This window comes from Carcharhinus amblyrhynchos, chromosome 15, assembly GCF_965287045.1.
Source record: "Carcharhinus amblyrhynchos chromosome 15, sCarAmb.v2.hapA, whole genome shotgun sequence".
Lineage (NCBI taxonomy): Eukaryota > Metazoa > Chordata > Chondrichthyes > Carcharhiniformes > Carcharhinidae > Carcharhinus > Carcharhinus amblyrhynchos.
Genome location: NC_137338.1, coordinates 57,027,624 through 57,050,983, shown reverse-complemented (window position 1 = coordinate 57,050,983; position 23,360 = coordinate 57,027,624). Strand labels below are relative to the sequence as shown.

Sequence of the window (23,360 nt, the reverse complement as noted above, 5' to 3'; positions counted from 1 at the left end):
ACAAAACATTCAACAACAAAAAGAGCAGAATATTGATGCTGCAAATGATATTCTTCAATTGACCTGCAAAAGCTGTGATTTAGTGTTTTCCTTAGAGAAGGGCTAAACTGACCCTCTGGGAAAGTCAAATTCAGTGTCAGCACTATGATTTCTAATTGTCAACAGTCATGTTCTTCATGGCTGCAAATACTAAGCTGCGTGCAATTATATTTCTTTATATGGCTCAATTAAACTTGAAATATAATTTCTCATTACTGATGCCAAAATACATTAAGGATCATGGTATTGACAACAAAAAATAAGTTGCTCAAGTTCATGGTCATGTCATGAACTATCTTGCAGAGAGCCAACATGAAGACAACAGGCCAAATGGCCTCATTCTGTAACCATTCGTGATTCTATGAACTGGAAAGAAATCTGGTATTTTTAGTGTGTGTTGAGTTCAGAATTTAACTGATCTCTTAACGACATGTGCTTCTTTTTTCTTGGCAGGACTGTACTGTATACGAAACTGAAAACAAGATTCTTCATGTGGTGAGTATACTACTTTTTGAAATTATGCAACGTAAATAGTAACATTTTACAGCACATTTAATGTAGAAGCTTTTTAAGTACTTTATAAAAGAATACAAAGGAGCACAGTGTAAACCATGGGAGGATACTTGGGGAAGGAAGTTTAAAGCTTGGATGAAATGTTGGTTTTTGAGAAGGTTTTGAAGGAGGGCAGAGCCAAAGAGAGGAAGTCCTAAAGAGTAGTGATATGATGACTGAAAGCTCCACCAAAACAGAATGCCAAAGTTACAGGATGGACAGAAGGGCATCGGAGGAAAATATGACCAGGGAAGGATGTAGTAGGGGAAAAAATTGAAGCAGAATGAGGATTTTAAGTGGGATGTGTTGGGGTAAGTATTGACAGATCCAGAGGAGAATAGAGGAGCAGGAATCTGTGCATCACAGGATGTGAGAAGTGTTTGAACATGTTGAAATTTGTAAAAGTGGGATGATGAGAGAACTGGGAAGTGAGCATTTAAGTAATTGATTTTTGTATGCAACTCAGTTATGGGTAATGTTTTCAGTAGCATGGGTCTGAGGGAGATGTGGAGATAGGCAGTGTTGTGGAAATGATATTGGGGATATGAAACATTGCTCATGATCATGGATAATTTATACAGCCTAAGCAAGTGGCTGGGGGGTGGCTGTTCGGGGCAAAGGAGCAGATTTTATTAAGTACCTTCTGACAGCAGAAGGTACTTACACCAGCTACAGTACCTGGTGATAGGCAGCGTGACAGCCTGGAAATGTCTTGGGTCGAATGAAGTGAAAGTGTCTTGGGTTGAATTAAATTGGAGGAATAGAGCTGTGAATCACCAACATGCAGGTGGATGCTGACCTTGTGCCTTTGAATGAAATTATCAAGAGATTGCGTATGGGTAAAGGAAAGGGAGAAGATAATGTGGCAGACTTTGGAGGTGAAAGTGCAAGGGAAAGAAGAGGTTCGAAAGTAAAACACTACAGATGCTGGAAATCCAACGTAAAAACAAAAAGAGCTGGAAGTGCACAGCAGATCAGGCACTACCTGTGGAAAGAAGCAGGGTTTCACGTCTGAGGAAAGATAAAGAAAGAAGAGATGCCCTGATTTTTTTCATTAAGTAGGACTGGACCTGTGCATGGATAGTTCTGCAGGGTCTGATGATGAAAGACAACCAGTCAAAGAAGATGCCATGCTCAAGAATATCAGATGTTGCAGAGAGGTTTGAGAAGCTGGCACCATAATTGTTTTGTAGAGATGCCATTCATGACTTTAGTTAGGTCTGTTTTGGTTCTTTGTCCTAGTTATCGATTAGACTGGATGAATTTTAACTCTGGGATGTCCAGTAAGGGAAAAGTAGGGCAGGGAGCTGTTCTGTTGGGATAGAGTTCACTTAAACCACACTGGGACCAATGTCCTGGAGAATTGAATAATTCGGGCAGTAAAGGAGGCTTTAAACTCAAATTGTGAGGCTGTGTGGGCGGATTATTCAGGTGAGGGGAAATTTTGAATGTTGAAGAGAAAGGACAAGGCAATAATGCAGGGTAATGATAACTGAAATGAGACAGATAAGTGCATATAGAAATACATGGGTATTATATAATTATTAAAGAGATGTGATTGCAAGGTGAACAAGGCTGGGAATTGAACGTTCAAAGGTATTTGATATTTTGAAAGGATAGAAAGAAAGGCAAAGGAAATGGGATAGCTATGTTAATGAAGGAAGAAATTAGTACAGTATTGATAAATGACTTTCACACAAAATATCGAGAAATAGGGTTAGTTTGAGTGGGGAAAAGAAATAGCAAAGAAAAGAAGTCACTGGTGGGAGTAACTCATTGCACCCCATGTCCCTCCCTCAGCCCCAAACCTCTCACATAGTAGCTGCAGTACAAATAAAGTACAAATTAAAATGTAATGGATATTTTAAAAACAGTAGCACACGATAATCGTGGACAATGTTAATCTTGATATCAATTGGACAATCAAAGTTACAAAGGCAGCCTGTTCATAGTGTATTCAGGACCACTTAGAACAGTAAGTTCCTTATCAACCAGAGAACAGGACATTTTGAATATCGTAATGCAGTGAGATGGGATTAATTAATAATCTCACATTAAAGGCTACCCCGGACTAGAGTGATCATAACATGATAGAATTTCACATTTGAGGGTAAGAAACTTGGGTCTGAAACTAATGTCTTAAACTTGAAGACACTGGACACTGAATGATGGAGCAGACCCTGAGAGGCTGAAAGACCTACTCCCTACGTTTGTGTGCTCTCACTGTTGAAGGTCCCAAGTCAAACTTGTGCATTTATAAGAAATTAGATTTTAGAGGAACATTTTTTTTAGATTTATTCTGTTCCTACATGATGACCTAAAGAAAAATTCACAATAAGGCAGGGAAGACAGTAAAGGTTTCAACAGCACGTAAAGCAGTCTTAGGTGAGCCACAGAAGACTCCAAGCTGTCAATTTCTCTATAATGTGTCAAGCAATTCAGCAACTGCTTTTGGAAAATGCCACATTATTTGTAATTATGATGCTAACTCTATCGGGCCTAACCAATAGTGTTTTATGACAATGCAGGCCACTAGCTTCAGCAGCATAATATCAGAGTTCATTTATAATATATACACAGAAGCAATTACAATTGAAACTTTTTCCTGAATGGCATTCTAAATTGGGGAGTGGGAATTGTTATTGATGCTTTATTAGTCAGCGAGTGAAGTTTCCAGAAGCACATCTTTACAAGGTGCGAGATTTCCATTGATTATTCACCCAGTGCTCAGTGTTTAAGTAACAAAAAATAGAACTTGACTTGCAGGTAACAATTACAGAGCACAAAATACTGTGGTAGCTGTACCTTTAGTGTGAGGTGTCAGCACTGATGAACAGACTCGAAAATTTAGAGGCATTGTTACTGTCCCTAATGTTTTTAAAAATAGTTGATCTTGGAGCCTAAGTGAACAAAAGTGCACCAGTCATCCTTTGTAATATATCTTAGAATTTATTGCAAAGGTGCAGTTACAAACAGTGAGATGTATTTCAGCTTACAATTCAATATCCAAGTGCAAAATCTATTGGTGCAAAACAATATTAGCTATTTATGCAAAGTGCCATTTTCAACCAAATGCTTTAATTTTCAGTTCCCAACTTCGGGGGTTCTAATTTCCATGCTTGCCCACTGCCCCACCCCAGTCTGGAGTGCTGGATTTGAAGGGGTACCCCAAATATGAATTGGGGAATCTGTCTCAAAACGCCTGAGGTCAGCACACGCACACATGTCCAGAGGTACTAACTTCCCCGAGTCAATTACACTTTGCTAGGAACCACCTGAAAAAAAATTATTGAATCCCTAACTTCGGATGGTTCCACCAGGGTAACTTTGATAGTTAGTCTGAAAACATTAGAAGAATTAAAATCGCTTCTAACTTGTGTATGGCTATTGTAAACGCTATCACACCGATAACCCTCCAAAGGTCTTCCCTACCTCTTCTCCCCATGACTAACTAACCACTGCTCCACGGTATACTCTACCCTGACCGTCATAAGGTTACACCCACCCTGAACCTCTCCCATCCACATGAGACTCCTACCTCCCTCCATGCCACCGCTCCTCTTGATAGCCAACCATCTAAGCCTGCAATCCCATCCACTTAGGCTAGACACTTACCTTCTTCCTGACCTGTCATTTTCAGTGAGGTCTTTAAACTCACTGCTGTTTATTCCTGTTGGTACTGTAAAAAAGGGAATGTGTTCTCCTTCACTCAGTCCTCATAGACTTCAATGCTGGGCTTTGGAGATAACTGAACAGCCTGGATTTCATCCAACTTAAATCACAAAGTAGGTGAGACAGACACAGAATAAAGTGGGTGTAGGTAGGTGGGCTCAGAGTGACAATCCACGCTAATTGCCACTCCGGAGGAATTTATGACCTCCATTTTATTTCCTTCTTTGCCTTAAAAGTAAGCTCGCCAGTCTCTGAAATTTTGAAGTTGTATCTCTGGAAACTGAATTATCCAGAGCTGTCACCACTAGCTAAACCCCAGGTGCGAAATTTGCCGATGTTTTGCTTCATTCCCAAAATAAAAACATGGCTTAAAGTTCCATTTGTCAGATGGATGACAGTCTGAGACCCTCAGCGCTTGCTGTCATAACTAACTGCTCTCGAGTCACTGATAGTCTTCAATTATGGTTCAGGTCACCTCATATCATTACAAGGAAAAATGTCTGTAGCCATTCAACTGTGCATCATTATCTGAAAGAGGTGGTAACCCAACAGGAACAATGGGTACTGTTCCAACAGTGAATATGTTCTTTAACAGTTGGAACTGCTTTCGATAGCCTGCTAAATGACTTCATGTTTTGATGTTGAGGAAGTGCTGACCATCTATGAACACAGGAACAGGAGCAGGTTGTCGAGCTCCTTGAATGCTTTCCACCATTTAATTGGACCATTGTTGACTTGTATCTCAACTTCATTTACTCACTCGATTCCTGCATCCCTGATTTACAAAAACCTACCAATCTCAGTTCAGAAATTTTGAATTGATCCAAACTCAGCAGGTTTTTGGGAGAGAGAATTTCAATATGTACTACCCTTTTTGAGAAGGTGTATTGGCACGGTGACACGATGGTTAGCACTGCTGCCTTACAACACCAGGAATCCAGGTTTGATTCCCAGCTTGGGTCACTCTCCTTGCGGAGTCTGCACATTCTCCCTGTGTCTCCATAAGTCTACTCCAGATGCTCTGATTTCTTCCCACAGTCTGAAACACATGCTGGTCAGGTGCATGCTCTATTCTCCCTCTGTGCACCCGAACAGGCGCTGGAGTATGGTGACTACGGGATTTTCACAGCAACTTCATTGCAGTATTAATATAAGCCTACTTGTGACACTAATAAATAAACTTTAAACAACATTACCCTGCATGGTCTAGCTCTAATTTTAGGATTATGGTCCCTTGTTCTAGACCCCTATCCTTACCCCACTTCCATCCCTTCCATGCCCCACTCCTCCCCTCCCCACCCCGCAAGCAAAGAAAATAAGTCTCTACCGATTGTATCAAATCATTTAAGCATTATAAACGTCTTGATTAAATCAATCTTTATTTTCAAAACTCAAGTGAGATTTCTGGGTTTTCAATCCTTTCAAGTCTCACTGCCAAGTAACCAGCATTATGGGAAACTGTGTTTCAGTGCCAGCAGCCTGTGTTGTGAAACAAGTGGCACACCAATCTTAAAGCCTGCAGCTAACATTTACTCTGGGTTAGATGGATTTCAACATGGGCACTCATTAAATTGTTCCCTACAATAAAATCTCCTGTATGCCACATAATTCACAAGAGGCCATTAAGACACACAAATAAGAGACATTTCATTTATCCATCATTTTTATTGCCAGACAATAAGGTGGAGTAAAGTTGCATTAAATGAGTCTATCTGCTCTGGCCTTGGAGAAAGGAAATGAAGATCATGTGAATTATACAGGTCAAGAAAGGTGAATGAGTGGGAAATAATTGGACTGTGCTGGACAGGGAAGAGGCAACATAAAACAGAAAAGACTGGAAATGCTCAGCAAATCTGGCAGCATCCGTGGAAAGAAGAGAGTCAGTGATTTTTCATCACAGAATTATTAGAGCACAGAATGAAGCCATTCAGCCCATCATGTTTGCACTAGCTCTCCAAAAAAAGCAATTCACCTTGTGCCATTCCCCTATTTTCTCCCTGTAACCCTGCATCTTATTGCATTTTAGGTACTGTCTAATTCCCTTTCAAATGCCTTGATTGAATCTCCCTCCACCACACTTTCAGATTGTAAATTCTAACCACTCTCTGCATGAAATAAGATTTTCCTTATGTTGCTTTTTATCCTTTTTCCAATTACTTTAAGTCTATTCCCACTTCTTCTTGATCCTGTAATGTGGTGACCAGAACTCTACACAAAACTCCAGCTGTGGCCTAATCAGCATTTCACACAGTTCCAGCATTATATTCAAGCTTTTGTATTCAATACCTTGCTCAATAACGGAAAACATTCCTTATGCTTTCTTGACCACCTTATCCACTTTGCCACCTTCAGCAATCTGCGTACATACACTCCAAGGTGACTCACTTCTGTTTATTGGGTATTTCCTTCCTTTCTTTGCCTCCCTCACAATTTGCTGCTTCTCCACCCACTCAGGCAAACCCTTGATATCATTCTGGAGTTGCAGCTGTCCTCTCCACTATTAACATGGCAAACTTTTGTGTCATCTACATCATTCCTCTCCTAAGTGAAGACAGAAACAAAGTACTCATTGAGAACCCTGCCCACAGGATTCTGCATCAATGCCTAAGTTGCCATGTGAGTCTCTGATGGGCCGTACCCTTCCCTTAATTATTCTGTTGCTCTTAATGTACCGATCAAACATCTTTGAGTTTTCTTTGACGTTAGCCGCCAATTTTCTTTGTATCCTCTCTTTGGTTTCCTAATTTCCTATTTGACTTTGCCTCTTACATTTTGTTTCAAGTTCAATCCTTTCATGCATCTTTTCAACTGCTGGCCCTGGGAGGTTGAGGAAGATTAAAAAAAAGAAGAAGAGCATCCATCCCTCCCCTCCCCTCCCCTATGCTGCCCTTCCTTCCACCACCCTCCCCTCCGCCGCCCACACACCATACTGCCCACTGCACTTAACCTTTCTTATTTATACAAATGAGATTGACTTGAGTCTACAATCTGGCAGGTAACAAAGCCGTTTAAGCCAGTTACCTTATAAACTGATCTCTCATGCTCTCCAGCAATGAGCCTGGTATGCATCTTCCAATGTACATTCCATTTCTGACAATGTGGAGCCAGGAAGGTTTGGGCCAATTTCTCCACATCATTATACCCCGGCAATTTTAAAGTCGTGGAATATCTGATAAAAGTTTAATTGACAGTGGATGAGCAAAAGAGAAAGGAACCATTAAGATGAGACAGAATTTACTGAGTAATAAAAAAAAATTAAACAGATGCGGTCAGCAAAACAGCGAGAATTAAATTCAAAATGGAAACCTTCAGGAGAAGTAACAAAGCAAAGAGGACAAATGAGAGAATTCAAACAAATGAGGGGTAATTAGGAGAAGTTATTTGAAAAGCATGCAACAAGAGAAGTAAGATTAGAAGGGATGCAGGCGAGTAAAGAATGATTAAGATGCACATTATGAGATACGCTTTCAGTGCTCAGGAATGACAATCAGGTTTGATAGATAGATGAAGAGGTATAAAAATTGCAAACTGACGATTTGAGTTTCAGACAATGAATATATCTTTAGAGTTGTGCTTCACAAACTGTTTTATCTGTAGACAACGTATTTAAGACAAAAACCACCTGCAGTTCCTACCCCACCTGCTTTGACTTGCCATTGCAAAAAACAATTTGTCAGAATTAAGGAGAACTTATGAAAAAAAGGTTGAAATATTTCACTGCTTTCTCACTACTAAATGTAATAAATTTTATGTGTATTTAAGAAATAAATAAATATAAGTTCATGCAGTCCTCAGACTTAGGACACATTTGCTCCAGGAAACTGCATTGTCAGTTGGAACATTGGAATTTTCCCATTTTGAGTCTCAGTGAATGGAAAGTAGATCCAGTGACACCTTGCCCACTGACCAGAATGGTGACATACTCTGTAAGGTTGGCCTGATGAAGACAAGAGGGGGGAGACAATGCAGAAGTGTTCTGCAAGAGAGTAGGTGGATGGATTGGGGCTCATGGCACTCGGAAAGGCAAAGAGAGGGTGGCATGGTGGCACAGTGGTTAGCACTGCTGTTTAACAATGCCAGGAACTCGGGTTTGATTCCCAGCCTTGGGTCACTTTCTGTGCAGAGTCTGCATGTTTTCCACTTATCTGCGTGGGTTTCCTCTGGCTGCTCCAGTTTCCTCCCACACTCCAAAAGATGTCCTGGTTAGGTGGATTGACCATGCCATATCTCCCTCAGTTTACCTCAACAAGTGTTGGAGTGTGGCGACTGGGAGATTTCCACAGTAACTTCTTTGAAGTGTTAATGTTAGCCCACTTGTGACACTAATAAATAAACTTAAAACTTCAATTCTGTGCTTGAAACATCATTAATTATGCACAGGTGAGTTTACCCCCAAATCACCTGCCGATCATCAGCTGATGGGTTCGAAGGTCTCAGAGCCATATTGAAATCCAGTCTAGCAGTTCTATAATTCTCTCCAGCCCACCGTGCAGGACATCAGTAACCCAGATGGAAAAGGCTAGCAACCTCAAGAAGAAATCTGTTCCTCAATTCAAACATTGTCCCCGGAGCCCATCACTTGTGAGGCACCCATGCCCAATTTGGACCTTTATCTACCACATCTGGAGTTCTTGTGTATTCCCTTCCAGTAAACAATATCCCTTTGACCCCCTTGTTTGTGAGCTTTTCATGCAGCCTTGTCAGATTCAAGCTTCCATCCCCTCCATCTTCCATCTGTCTTCCATTGTTCACCTTCTTCATCACGTCCTTGCCCCTCTGAAAACCACTGTAAGCCCTAACCCATCCACCCACCCCCCCTTGCACAGCCCTTCCACGTTGCTCCTCCTTGTCTCCATCAGATCAATCTCATCCCCCTCGGGCCTCACCTCACACTCCAACCCTGGTTGAAGTTCAGATTTTTGTTGTGGTGGCTTTTTAAATCTCAGCACAGTTCTGTCTAGATGGACACTGGTGTGTGGAGCCAGGGGGAAGGAGGCACCTGTACTCGCAACCCAATGCACAGTACTGATCCAAGTTGGTGACACAGGAGGGCCCAGGAGTACAGCAACACAGTGCTGCCTGTGAAGACCAGCTTGGCATGTTGATGCAGGGCAGGAACCAGTCTGTTCCGGCAGAGCGATGAACACTGCATAAGGAGCAGTGTCGCATTATAGCAGAAAGGCTTTGTTTCACTTGCCCCAAAATCTCTTGTGAACAGAGGACCACTCCACTCTTGGGCTTTAGACCAACATAATTATATACTGATGTAATGCAAGCTTGAAAAACTTGATGGGATGCCAGCGAGCAAGCTATTTCAATGAGCATTCGTAAGATGATGTTTTTGCCAGCAGGAAGACCCACCCACTGTTGGGAGAATTGCAATGTGATCTTACACTGCCAGATTTCCAACTTTTTGGGCAGCATCATCCAGTCTTGCCAAGGGTAATCCCCAGCCATGGGTTCCCCAGCGCAGAAGGTGTGAACAAGGTGAAACAGCAGCAGGACTGGAAGATCCCACCTCCGGCCAATGGCGGGCTGCCTCTACCGCTGCAGTACATGCTGTGAGGGAGGGAGTGGGGGAATTGGGGGGAGGAAGGAAAATCCTGCCCTTTGGCTCCAGCTAGATTCTGTGCTCCTGCCTGCCCTCCAAACCCGCTGCCAGCGGGTTGGGAGAATTCCATCCAAGTCAGAAACAAATTCCCCTTAGGAACAATGTTTAAAAATGAGGAATTGATCCATTAGAGGGAAAAGGCAGCTTTTTAGCGGAAAGTTTTAACTTCATTTCACACAGGTTTTAGACTTCTGTTCCAGTGGATTCAGACCCCTGTCAGCAGGGTAAGTGACTGTTCTCCGTAGTGACCTTCCGACCTGGAGTTACAGCCGGGTGTGTGAAAAGTGCAGGAGGCCCAGCATTGCTGCGGGAGATTTTATCAATACCCTGGGCTCATGTTCAAAACATGTCAAATTTATAAATAATAATTCTATAACAGATGGGTGGGTATGGTGTCATAAACTCAAAACAAAGTGTCCATTTTTAAACAAGGTATTTGTCGTAATGCCAGCATTATGAAGTCAATGCCTGTCTGCAAGTAATTAATCCATTACCAGAAACAAAAGTGTTGATGTTTTCATCGTATAAACGTTAATACTACAAGGGAACACATTTATTTGAAAGACTCCAGTATGTGCCATAAAATCATCACAATAATCTTCTTCTGAGGAACTAATATTTACCTTACATTTGTATTAATCAAATAAACTTAGTAGTAACATAAACCTTACTTATGAAACCACCTTGTGGTTACTTGGGTTTATGACAATTCGTGCTGTTCATTTGAGCTAATCCAGTTGCCTGAGTTCATGCGTGTCGTGGGGGTGTGTTCTGACCTGTTCTCTTGTATAACCTCGGCTGTGGTGCATCCATGAGCAGCCCAAAGACTGCTCTCACAGCCACCCGTGCTCAGGAAGAAAATGGGAGGCTGACTGAGGGTGAGCGTTTGTTTCTTAATTGTTTTGTGAGTCATCATCGGTCATTGAAAGGCCAAGCTGGTATTAGATCCTGAAAGCAAATCATCAGAGATTAGAGCTGGAAACTTGGAAAACCAGGGTCAAGATTGTCGTGAAATAAAAGTGACATTGGAGGAATTCTGAATGGATTATCATGGAATAAAATAGCAGCAAGGGTAAGAGAGCCTATATAAAAAAAACACACGAGTCCACAATAATAATGTGACTTACCTGCAACATGTGGGAGTTTCTGGACAGCATTGTAATCCTAGGCAATCACGCATGCCATATGTGTCTGCAGCTCGAGGAACTTCAACTTCGAATTGTTTTGTGCTAGTTTGCAGAGCAGCAAGGAAAGGGAAAGATAGCTGAACGTTTTTATTTCAGAAGGCAATCACAACCATTAGGTTAAGCAGTAGTTTGGAGTGGTCAGTACCCAGAGGGGAGAGGGTACGACTGCAGTTCTGATAGGTATGGGAACCCAGGACAGAATTAGAAGGAATTTCAGCCCTGTATTTGACCAACAGCGACCAAGTACTTGCTGCTGTTTAAATGAGAGAAAAGCCTGCAGGGAGGGTGGGCAGACTGGCCACAGCACTGTGGTACAGGAGGCCAATCAAATGCAGTGGTGTAAAAAATGTGGTTGTGAAAATAGATGGCATAGTCAAGCTACCCTTCTCTACAGCTGAGACCAGGTGATGTAAAGATTGCGCTCCTGTCCAGTTCCAGGGTTGGGACATCTCCTCAAAGTTAAGAGGGAACTTGGAGTGGGAGGGAGAGGATCCAGTTTTCATAGTCTTTATCAAAGCCAACAATATAGATAAAACTAAGAGTAGGGTTCTCTGGCGGGAATTCGAGCATCTGCGTCCTGAAATAATATGAAGAACCTCAAGAGAAAAATGAGCTAAGTTGGCAGAAGATCAAGGAGCTTAGAGAATTAAATTTGACACGTCTCAAACACACATGCACACAAACACATACTCGCATATACGTGTACACTGGCATACACATGCACACTCGCATACACACTCACATACACACACACACTTGCACAGACGCATACTGACACACACACTCACGCATGCACGCTCACGCACGCACGCACACACACACGCACACACACACACGCACACACACTTTCTCACACACACACACACACTCTCACACACACTCTCTCTCTCTCTCTCACACTCTCTCTCTCTCACACACTCTCTCTCTCACACACTCTCTCTCTCACACACTCTCTCTCTCACACACTCTCTCTCTCACACACTCTCTCTCTCACACACTCTCTCTCTCTCACACACTCTCTCTCTCTCACACACTCTCTCTCACACACTCTCTCTCACACACTCTCTCTCTCTCACACTCTCTCTCTCACACACTCTCTCTCTCTCTCACACTCTCTCTCTCACACACTCACTCACTCTCTCACACACACACTCACTCTCTCACACACACACTCACTCTCTCACACACACACTCACTCTCTCACACACACACTCACTCTCTCTCTCACACGCTCTCTCACACGTGTGCACTGTCACACATACGCACACTCTCATGCACACTCATTCTCGCATGCACTCACACACATGGGCACTCACACATGCATGCACTCTTATAATCCCTCTCACACGTGCATTCACACGAGCACTCTCACACATGTGCACTCTCACGCACGTACTCTCACACGTGTGCACTCACATGCACTCTCTCGCACGCGCACTCTCTCGCTCACGCACACACTGATGCTCGTGTGTTCATGCTCACGTGCACTTACGTGCACTCACGCACTCACATGAGCACTGACACTCACACTCGCGCACTCACACTCGCGCACTCACACTCGCGCACTCACACTCGCGCACTCATGCACTCTCACTAGCACACTCGTGTGCTCCCACTCACGCACTCTCACTTGCGCACTCGCGCAGTCTCCCTCTTGCCCTCGCCCTCGCGCCCTCACACACGTGTCCTCAAGCGTGCGCCTTCATGTGCACTCGCACACACTCTTTTCTCACACACACCTTAAACACAAACATACACGTACATAATCACATATGCTCTGTCTCACACTTACACACACAAAAACCCATTCCTCACACACACATGCTCCTCACATACATACACTCTCACACACACGCATATTCACACATGCACGCTCTCGTGCGCTCCCACACTGACGTACTCCCGCACATGCGCGCTCTCTCTCACATTTACACACATGCAAACACACACGCAGACACACACTTTAATTTCTTTCACTCCAAAATTATTTGATGTTTCTGTCTTTAAAGCATGCTGAGTTGTTTCTTTTTTGTAAAGAGCATTATATAAGCTATTATCTGATTCTTATCCTTCACTTTCTAGCACAAAAGTTAAACATAGGTGGTTAAATTGGGAGAAAAGGGTCATGCTTTTACATTCTTTGTTTGTTTAAAATATTTCCAAAGGAACTGAATGTGCTTACACTTCCCTCAATGTTCAAAGTGCCATTGCTGTAAGAATGCACAGCATTTGTTCACTTCTATGTGCTGGCATAGTCTGGAAAAATCCACAAGAGATAATAAAAACCTCACCACCTTCAGGCATTGATTTTAAGTAAGACGTAGAAACCTATTCTGTGATCAGGCCTAGACTATGTTGTCCACGTTATGATTGCAACTACATTTTAAAAATACATCATTAATAACTGGGAAACATGTTTGGATGTTCCAAGGAAATTGAAAGGTGCTGCAACTGTGACATTCTCATTGTCAAAAAAAGTGCACTAAATTAAAGTGGTTTTATATGTTCTGTCTCATATTCTATGCTGCATTGTGGTGTTGTTGAAACTCCATGATACAATTATAATCTACAAAATGTATTCAATGTAAGGTTTACATGGCAAAAGTAGATTTCTATCTACTGTTCATATTCATAAAAAGTGGCCTACTGAAATTCCTGGGCTTGGAGAGAGTAGAAAGGAAGATTTCCCTTCAAGGTTGGGAGGGAGCCAGGAATTTGATATGGAAGCTAGAATTCTGTGTCATTTACAACCTCATTTGAGTGGAGTGGACACCATGGGTAGATTATTGGCTCACCACTTCCCACCTCTACAAAAAGGGGGCATATCTGAGGGCGTTCTTGCTCTCGCTGCAAGTTCTGCTCATTATGCCCATAGCCTCAACAATTAAGAGTCTTAATAAGCTCCAGTGAGGCATTTATGTGGCCCCAAAGTTATCATTAGTCTCAAATAATTGAATCCTTGAAGGACTCAGCTATCTTTAGTCTTTAAGAATAATAGTTGCTCTGCAGGAAGTTGTAATTCTTGATTTTTCTCGTCTACTCAGATGGATGTTCAGGTACCTAGAGTTTCATTCCATCTCAAATGTACTAAAGGATTTGGCTTCCTGCTATTTCAGAGCTAAAAAATTGTTCACTTTAAAACATTAGCAGCTGGAGGTTATTTATTTTGATTCAAATGGTGTATCCTTCATCATCATGAGGCTCTTACAGGAACATTTTGTAAAATACACTACATATTTTATTTGGGGAATGCATTGGTGATACTGAGTTTCAGAACTCCTTTCTCATTATTTTAAAAAAAAGCATTCTCATTTGGTTATTAAATTGTGTTATTTATTTTTTCCTATAGTTTCCTTGAAATGAATCCTTATCCTTTTATTTTCTCTTTCTGTTATAGTGTAAAACGCTCTCAGGTGTTTGTGACCACATTATCTCTCTATCTTCTGATCCGCTGGTTTCACAGTCTGCTCACTTGGAGGTGGTTCAGCTGACAAACATCAAACCCAGTGAAGGATTGGTAAGAGCCATGTCTTTTTTGAGTCAAAGCTCAGCTCTTTGAGTTGCATTAAAGGCAGAAAACACGTGAAGTAAGTTCAGATCTTCTGCAGTTGGTATCTTTGTCTACTGCAAGGTATAATTCAGTGTAATGACTGGGATGGGAGGGATATGCTGGTTTGCTAGCCCAACTACTACACAGGTCATAACATCAATGTAAATGTTTAATTCACTCACTCAAAATTGGCTGGTTATTTACTTTGGCAACCATTAGACCCAGAAATAAAGAGACTTTAACCAAGCTTCTTCCAATAAACTCAGAATGATTAATTTATTGTAGAACAAAGCTTCATTCAAGTCAGAAAAACTGACTAACGCAATTTGTAATCTACAAGTGTAACTATCCCAGCACACACACACACAAATAATGTCAAACAGATAGCATATTTATAGAAATGGATTGTTGAAGTATAGATTTTATTTATTAAAAGATGAAGTCCGCAACGCTTCAACACTTGATCTAGAGATCTGTTGTGTGAAGATAGATCGTTAGTCGTCTTGATGCCTGGAAGTTCTCACCAATGGATCTTCAGCACTTCAGATAATTTACTTTACCAATACACTTAATTTCCTTGTATTCAATGTTTTCAGAGGTCACTCCTGTAAAAGCAATAACACTAACATTTCATCCTCTAGTTTAATGTTTGGATCGCAGCTTGCTTATCTACCAATTCCTTCATCCATGTTTAAGAAATTTTAAGATGTTCCTGAGCTGTTTTGTAAGCTCTCATGAACCATCCTTCAAATGTGGACACATAATCTAACACAGAGGATTTGTCCCGATATCCTATTGGATTAATTTCAGAATACCTCTTATCTCGTGTCAGCAGTTGAACTCACAAGGACTAAAACCGATGAATTCATTCGGTGAATCTTGGGTAGCAAATAAAAGAAAGTCTAGACCTTTGTCCAAATAATAGGAAAATTCATGACAAAATGTTTTAGTTATTGATTAAAGGGTTTGATGGTATCTCCCTAAAATCCTCTGAATCTGTAGATTGTATATTGTGAACTTCAACTGTTTAATACTCAAACAACTCATCATGATTTAAACAAATATAGACATAAGATTGAAATTTTGGCCAATTGAATCTCTGCCGGTAGTTCATATTGACAAAAAAACTGAGTCACCTTCCCTACTCTAGAACCATACCCACAGTGCAGAAGGAGGCCATTTGACCCATCAAGTCTGCACCAACTCTCTGAAAGAGCATTACTGTAATTGTTCTTAAAGGGATGGCCTTTGGAAATTGAGTTGTCATATCCATAATATCACTACCACCCTCAGCACCTTCCTTTTCCAGTCTGAGGAGGAATTTCCAGGACTTCCCCAGCTGTCGCTCTTCTTCCCTGGCTACTTGCCTTCCTTTCACCTTGCCACCTTCCATCTTTTTTGGGTTTGTGGGGTAAAGAATATGAATTTATGGACAAGCTCACAATCATCAGCCACCTTTGCTACCTGCCAGCAGTTGCAACCCTCTCATCTTCAGTATAAGTTCTAACCACTGAACTAAGTTAATTTTCAAATTCTTGCAGGAGAATTATTTCCCTCAAAGTTTCACACATTGGGTGTACCTTTAATGGCCACGTACAAAGGTCAAAATTACTTTGCTTTACCCCCTTGAGGTCAATATAGGTTTTCCAAGGCTGTTCCACATGTTTCAAAATGTCTGCATATACACCTCAGACACCAACTCATATACTTGAAGAACAGTCTTTTATGCTGCACAGAAACCTCTTCTGAAAGTGATGCATAAACCTCATGAGCTCCTCAGAAAACCTCCTCTGTAGGAGAAATGTCCAGTTTTCTTTTGGCCACTTCATTTGCTTAGCTATCTTCTCAAATGAAATAAAAATTGCTTCTATATCACTTTCTTCAAATTTTGGAATGGCTTGTACAAATTTAAATATCCTCCCATTGGGTTTTGGTTTGAGGGTGGTTACTTCATCATCAGAATATTCCTCAACATATATCGCTACTTTTTTAAAAAATTGCAGCCTTTTAAGGCCCTTCCTGTTCCATCTTTCTGTCCTTTGCCTCTCTTTCTTTATCATTCCCCCTTGCCTGAAATTCCTGTTGCAGCTTCTGAAAGGCTGTTTTCCTCTCTCTCTCAAGCCTTCTCAATTCCAATTTTCTTTCCTGTTCAAGTTCAAGTTTTTCTTTTTTTGTTTTAAAACTACCTTGTTGCAACTGAATCTGAGTCAACTCCCTGGAGAACATGGTCTCTTGGATTTCCCTTCCAATTTCAAATGCTGTAATTCTAGCTCAACCATGTCATCTTTCGTCACCCCTACGGTTAATTGCAACCTCAACTTAGCTGCTAATTCTGATAGCTTTGCCTTGGTTACTTTTTGTCAATCAGTCAGAAATAAGTCTTCCAACTTTAGAAAAGTGTCAGCACCTTCCAAAGCCATTTTGGTTTGCTGATGTATGAGAAACCATCCTTTTAGCCATTACCAATTATTATTATTCCATTTAAAATAACCCAATGTCCATGTTTCAAATCTGCAAGAGTCCCAATCAGTGTTATACCAGAATGGCACAAGAGTGCAGTCTTGCTAGTGCCATTTCTCCACAGATTGCAACATTAGTGTAATTGTGTAATTTATTCACCAAAATGGCTACTGTTAGACCCAGAATAAAAGAAGCTTTAACCAGTCTTCAGTCAACAAAGTCAGAATGATTGGTTTATTACAAAATGAGACTTCATACTAAAACAAGTTGCAAGAACTGGTTAACATACAATTTGTAATCCTTTTAAAATGTCCAGCACACACGCAAGTGCCCATATAATTACAAAGAACAAGCAAATAGCATCTCTGCACAGGTGGACAGTTGAGGAATAGACTTCATAAAAAAATGAATAAAGCTCGCAGAATTTCGACATTGTTGATCTGGAGATTCCTCATGTGAAGGCAGATCGGTAATCCTAGTACGTGCTTGGATTTTTTCACCAACAAAGTTTCAGTGTCAAGGAAATTAGAGCCAGATTAATCCTTCTCAATTCAACCTCTTGGGTTTCCAAAAACAGACAAGTTCCATTGAGATATGGATTCCAAGCTGGACTCAGATAATCACTCTATCTCAGGCAAGGCAAAGATAATGCGAGCTGGGCAGGTTTTTAACCCAAGTTTAAAGTTTATTTACTCGTGTCACAATCAGGCTTCCATTAACATTGAGATGAAGTTACTGTGAAAATACCCTCGTCACCACACTCTGGCACCTGTTCAGGTACATTGAGGGAAATTTAAGCATGGTCAGTGCATCTAACCAGCAAGTCTTTTGGACTGTGGGGGGAAACAGGAGCACCCAGAGGAAACCCATACAGACGTAGGGGAAACGTTCAGACTCCACACAGACCTAAGTGACCTAAGCCGGAATCGAACCTGGGTCCCTGGCACTGTGAAGCAGCAGTGTTAACCACTGTGCTTCTCAGCTCATTCCTAACTAAGTTCTTAAAAGAAGTGCAAAACTGAAAGCTTATCCGTCAGGTGAATTTGAATAAATCACTAACCTTTATGTTTAAACCAAGTTTTTTCTCCATCAATTAATGTAATTGCAGTGTAAACAAGCACATAGCTGATTCCCCTCAAGGATTATGCTGATCATTTAGCTGGTTTCTGAGAAAAGGCATGTTTATTGACTTTCCAAAATGAACGTAAGACATTTAAAAAAAACAATCCAGGTCAATTTCTAAGTGTACATCAATGGAATGTTGTTCCACATTTTAAAAGAAAATATTGTCAAGGAGGATACATCTTCTAATACATGTCTCACCTCATGATTATCAAAAATGGTTTTTCTGATTGCCACAATGTAATAAAAGTAACAAAGAACAAAGAGAAGAACAAAGAAAATTACAACACAGGAATAGGCCCTTTGGCCCTCCAAGCCTGCATTGACCATGCTGTCCAACTGAACTAAAAGCCGCTATCCTTTCGGGGACCATGTCCCTCTATTCCCATCGTATTCGTTTGTCAAGACACCCCTTACAAATCATTATTGTATCTGCTTCCACAACTTCCCCCGCCAATGAGTTTCAGGCACCCACCACCCTCAGTGTAAAAAAACTTGCCTGGTACACCTCCATTAAACCGTGCCCCTTGCATCTTAAACCTATGCCCCCGAGTAATTGACTCTTCCACCCTGGGAAAGAGCTTTTGACTATCCATTCCGTCCATGCCCCTCATAATCATGTAGACTTCTGTCAGGTCACCCCTCTGTCGTTCCAGTGAGAACAAACCAAGTTTCTCCAACTTCTCCTTATAGCTAATGCCCTCCATGCCAGGCAACATCCTGGTAAATCCTTTTTGTACCCTCTCCAAAAACCTTCACATCCTTCTGGTAGTGTGGCGACCAGAATTGAACACTATATTTCAAGTGTGGTCTAATTAAGATTCTACAAAGCTGCAACATGATGTGCCCATTTTTAAACTCAAAACCTCAGCTAATGAAGGCAAGCATGCCAAATGCCATCTTGACCACCTTCTCACCTATGTTGCCATTTTCAGTGACTTATGTACCTGTACACCTCTGCCTATCAATACTCCTATTCTGCCATTTATATATATATTTGCTATCTGTATTAGACCTTCCAAGATGCATTTCCTCACATTTGTCCAGATTAAACTCCATCTGCCTTCATTCCGCCCAAGTCTCCAACTGATCTGTATCCTCTGATGATCTTCATCACTTTCTGCAATTCCACCAATCTTTGCGTCGTCCCCAAACTTATTAATCAAACCAGCTACATTTTCCTTTTATATATATATATATATATATATATATATATTACAGACAACAAAGGTCCCAGCACTGATCCCTGAGTAATGCCACTTGTCACAGCCCTCCATTCAGAAACGCGCCCTTCCATTCATAGCTTCTGTCTTCTATGACCGAGCCAGTTCTGTATCCATCTTGCCAATTCACCTCTGATCCTGAGCAACTTCACCTTGTGTATCAGTCTGCTATGAGGGACCTTGTCAAAGGCCTTACTGAGGTCCATGTAGACAACATCCACTGTCCTACCCTCATCAATCATCATCATTGGTTCCTCAAAAAATCCTTATGTTAGTGAAACGCGACCCCCCCCTTCACAAAACCATGTTGCCTGTCACCAATACATCCACTTATTTCCAAGTGGGAATAAATCCTGTCTCAAAGAATCTTCTCCAATAATTTCCCTATCACTAACGTAAGGCTCACTGGCCTGTAATTATAGTTGGATTATTCTTGCTACCCTTCTTAAACAAAGGAACAACACTGGCTATTCTCCAGCCCTCTGGGACCTCTCCTGTAGCTAGTGAGGATACAAAGATTTCTCTCAAGGCCCCAGCAATTTCCTCTTTTGCCTCTCTGTGTTTTGGGGTATATCCCATTAGGCCCTGGGGACTTGTATATCTTAATGTTTCTCAAGACCCCCAATACCTCCTTTTTGATCTCAATATGACCCAAACTATCTATACACCCTTCCCTGGACTCATCATCCACCAAATCCTTCTCTTCGGTAAATACTGATGCAAAGTACTCATCATACCTCGCCCATTTCCTCTGGCTCTGTGCATAGATTCCTTCCCCTGTCATTGAGTTGGCCTACCCTCTCCTTGGCTACCCTCTTGCTCTTTATATATGTATGAAAAGCCTTGGGATTTTCCTTAATCCTACTGACCAATAACTTTTTGTAACCCTTTTAAGCCCTCCTTACTCTTTGCTTAAGTTTCTTTCTATTTTCCTTGGAATGCACACTTATTTTGTATGTTTCCAGTCTCCTAGCCTTGACAAATGCTTCCTTTTTCTCTTTGACTAGGCTCACAATATTTCTCATTATCCAAGGTACCTGAAATTTCCCATACTTATCCTTCATTCTTACAGGAATGTGCTAGCCCTGAATTCCTGTCTACTTACACTTGAAAGCTTCCCACATGCCAGATGTTGATTTGCCCTCAAACATATGCCCTCAATCTACATTCTTCAGTTCCTGTCTAATATTGTTGTAATTAGCCTTCTCCCAGTTTAGCACCTTCACTTGAGGACTACACTTATTTTTATCCATCAGTACCTTAAAGCTTACTGATTTGTTGTCACTGTTCCCAAATTGCTCCCTTACTGAATCGTCGACCACCTAGCCTGGCTCATTACAAATACTATGTCCAGTATGCTCTCTTCTCTAGTTGGACTATCTATATACTGTTTCAAGAAGCTCTCTTGGATGTTACTTACAAACACTGCCCCATCCATGCCCCTAACATTAAGTGAGTCCCAGTCAATATAGGGGAAATTAAAATCTCCCACCACAACAACCCTGTTATTTTTACACCTTGCCAAAATCTGCCTGCATATCTCGATCTGCTGCTGGCTGTTGGGCAGCCTATAGTAAACCCCCAACATTGTGACCACACCCTTCCTACTCCTGAGCTCTGCCCACATTGCCGCGTTGTATGAGCCTTCCAAGGTGTCCTCCCGCAGTACAGCTGTGATATTCTTGCCAGTAGTGCAACTCCCCCACCCCTTTTACATCCTCCTCTATCCTACCGAAACGTAGGTATACTAGACATTAAACTGCCAATCCTGCCCTTCCTTTAACCAAATCTCTGTGATGGCAATAACATCATTGTTCCAAGTACTAATCCAAACACTAAGTTCATTAGGTAAATAAATGGGGCTCAATTTAGCTGCTCATAACAATTGATACATAGTAAATAAAAAAGAAAGCTCATTTAGATAGAGCTTTTCCTGGTCACAGGATGCCACAATGCATTTTACAGCCAATGCTGTACTTCTAGAAGTGCTGTCAATGTTGCAATGTCAGAAACACAACAGTCAATTTTACTATAGTAAACTCCCACCATTGTGACTACACCCTTCCTACTCCTGAGCTCTACCCACGTTGCCTCGCTGTGTGAGCCTTCCATGATGTCCTCCCACAGTACAGCTGTGATATTCTGCTTAACTCCCATAAACATCAATGTGATAATGATCAGATAATCTATTTTCATCATCTTGTTTGAAGGATAAGTATTTGCCCCAGGACACCAGGATAACTCACCTGTCCTTCTCCTAGTTAGTGCCATAGGATTTTTTACATCCATCAGAGTAGATGGGCTTTTGGTTTAATGTCTGAACTGTGAATTGGCACCTTTGACAATGCAGCATGCCCTCGGTCCTGCACTGGAATGTCAACCTTTCTGTTCAAATTCTGGCATGGGTCTGGAACACACAACCTTGTGACTCAGATGTTCAGATAGCTGGACCAGGCCAACGTTCGGATAGCAAGAAGTTGAGTTTCCTCTCAGTGATGTTCCAAGTGGAGAGGAAGTGATTTGTCATTTCAGTTGGGGTGATGAGTTATGATGAGTACTCAGCTGGCTAGGCAATATCTGTAGAGAAAGAAACAGGGAACATTTGCTCTGTTACTTAGTCATGGATGCAGATATGTTTAGTGATAATGTCACGGGGCCAGTAATGCAAAGATCTTGGCCAATGCTCTCATTCTCAAGTAGAAGTGTAATTAATCTTTTGTTCAGAGCTGCCAAACCAATTTATGTGGAATTATTCTGCTGAAGATGGAAAAGGTAACATTCTTTAAATGGGAGATTCCGCTAAGGTGCTCAAAGTTTTGAGGAGTCTTGGACAGAATTAGATGGAGAGGACATCATTCTCTGTTTCTGAGACTAAGTGTGGTGATGGGTGGCTCCCATAGTGCCTTTCCCCCTGGCCAGAATGGCAGGATCCCACATCCAATTCTGTGCTTGGAATCTCAATAATTTTATGCACAGATGAGTTTGCTTCCAAATCTCCTACCGAGCCGACAGCTGATTTGTCTGCCTGCCCTCAGCAGATGGGCTTCAGCTCTCAGTGCCATATTTAAACATCAGTCCAGCGCACTTCTATCACTCTTTCCAGTCCACCTGTCTTCACCAGGTCATTCAGGGTGTCAGCGACCCAGAGGGAAAAGGTTAGCAACCTCAAGAAGAAATCTGTTCCTCCATTCAATCACCCTTTCCCAAGCCCATCATCAATGAGAGACCCATGCCCCACTTGGACCTCTACCCATCACGCATTGAGCCTTTGTGCATCCCCTTCCATTAAACGATGTGATATCCCTTTGGTTCCCTTGTTTGTGAGGTTTTCACGCAGCTTCATCTTTCCAGATTCTCTCCTTCAGTCATCCCCTGGCCAATCTTTGCCTCCTTCATCCATCTCCTTGCCCCTCTGTGTGCCGTTATGAACCCTTGGCCTCCCCCAGCCCTCTTTCCACATTGCCTTCATTATCCATTTCCCCCTTCCCAGCCTCACTTTGCACTCCACTCCCATTTGAACTTCGTTGCTGTGGCTGCATGAGTCCCTCAGAGCAGTGCTGTGCAGATAGACAGTGATGTGTGGCACTAAGGAGAAGGAGACACCTGTACAGCCTAACATCAGGTGCACAACTGATCTGACTTGGTGACATAGGAGATCCCATGGGTCCAGCAGCACGATGCTGCCCATGAGGACCAGATTGGAGATTAAGGGCAGGGACTAGTCTGCCCCAACAGCATGATGTACAGAGGAGCAGTGCAGCCCTATAGCAGAAAGACTTTGTTGCACTCACCTTGTAGTCTCTCGCAAGACTGCATTCTGCACACCACTCATTAGCATTTGAGTTTTGGACTGACATAATTTCATAGAATTAGACATGCACCTGAATAGACAACATTTGCATGGCTACACATGGGAAAACGTGGCAACTCAATTGCTCCTGTAG

The 23,360-nt window shown here is 41.9% G+C and overlaps 1 protein-coding gene across 1 annotated transcript in view; it reads left to right on the top strand.

Annotated features, from left to right (window-relative positions):
* cnksr2a (connector enhancer of kinase suppressor of Ras 2a) overlaps positions 1-23,360 on the top strand; it is a 422,869-nt gene that overhangs the window by 175,748 nt on the left and 223,761 nt on the right. The window contains exons 5-6 of the mRNA XM_080203990.1: positions 493-534; positions 14,459-14,578. Coding sequence (XP_080060116.1) covers positions 493-534; positions 14,459-14,578 — 162 coding nt within the window. The remainder of the gene's footprint in view (positions 1-492; positions 535-14,458; positions 14,579-23,360) is intronic.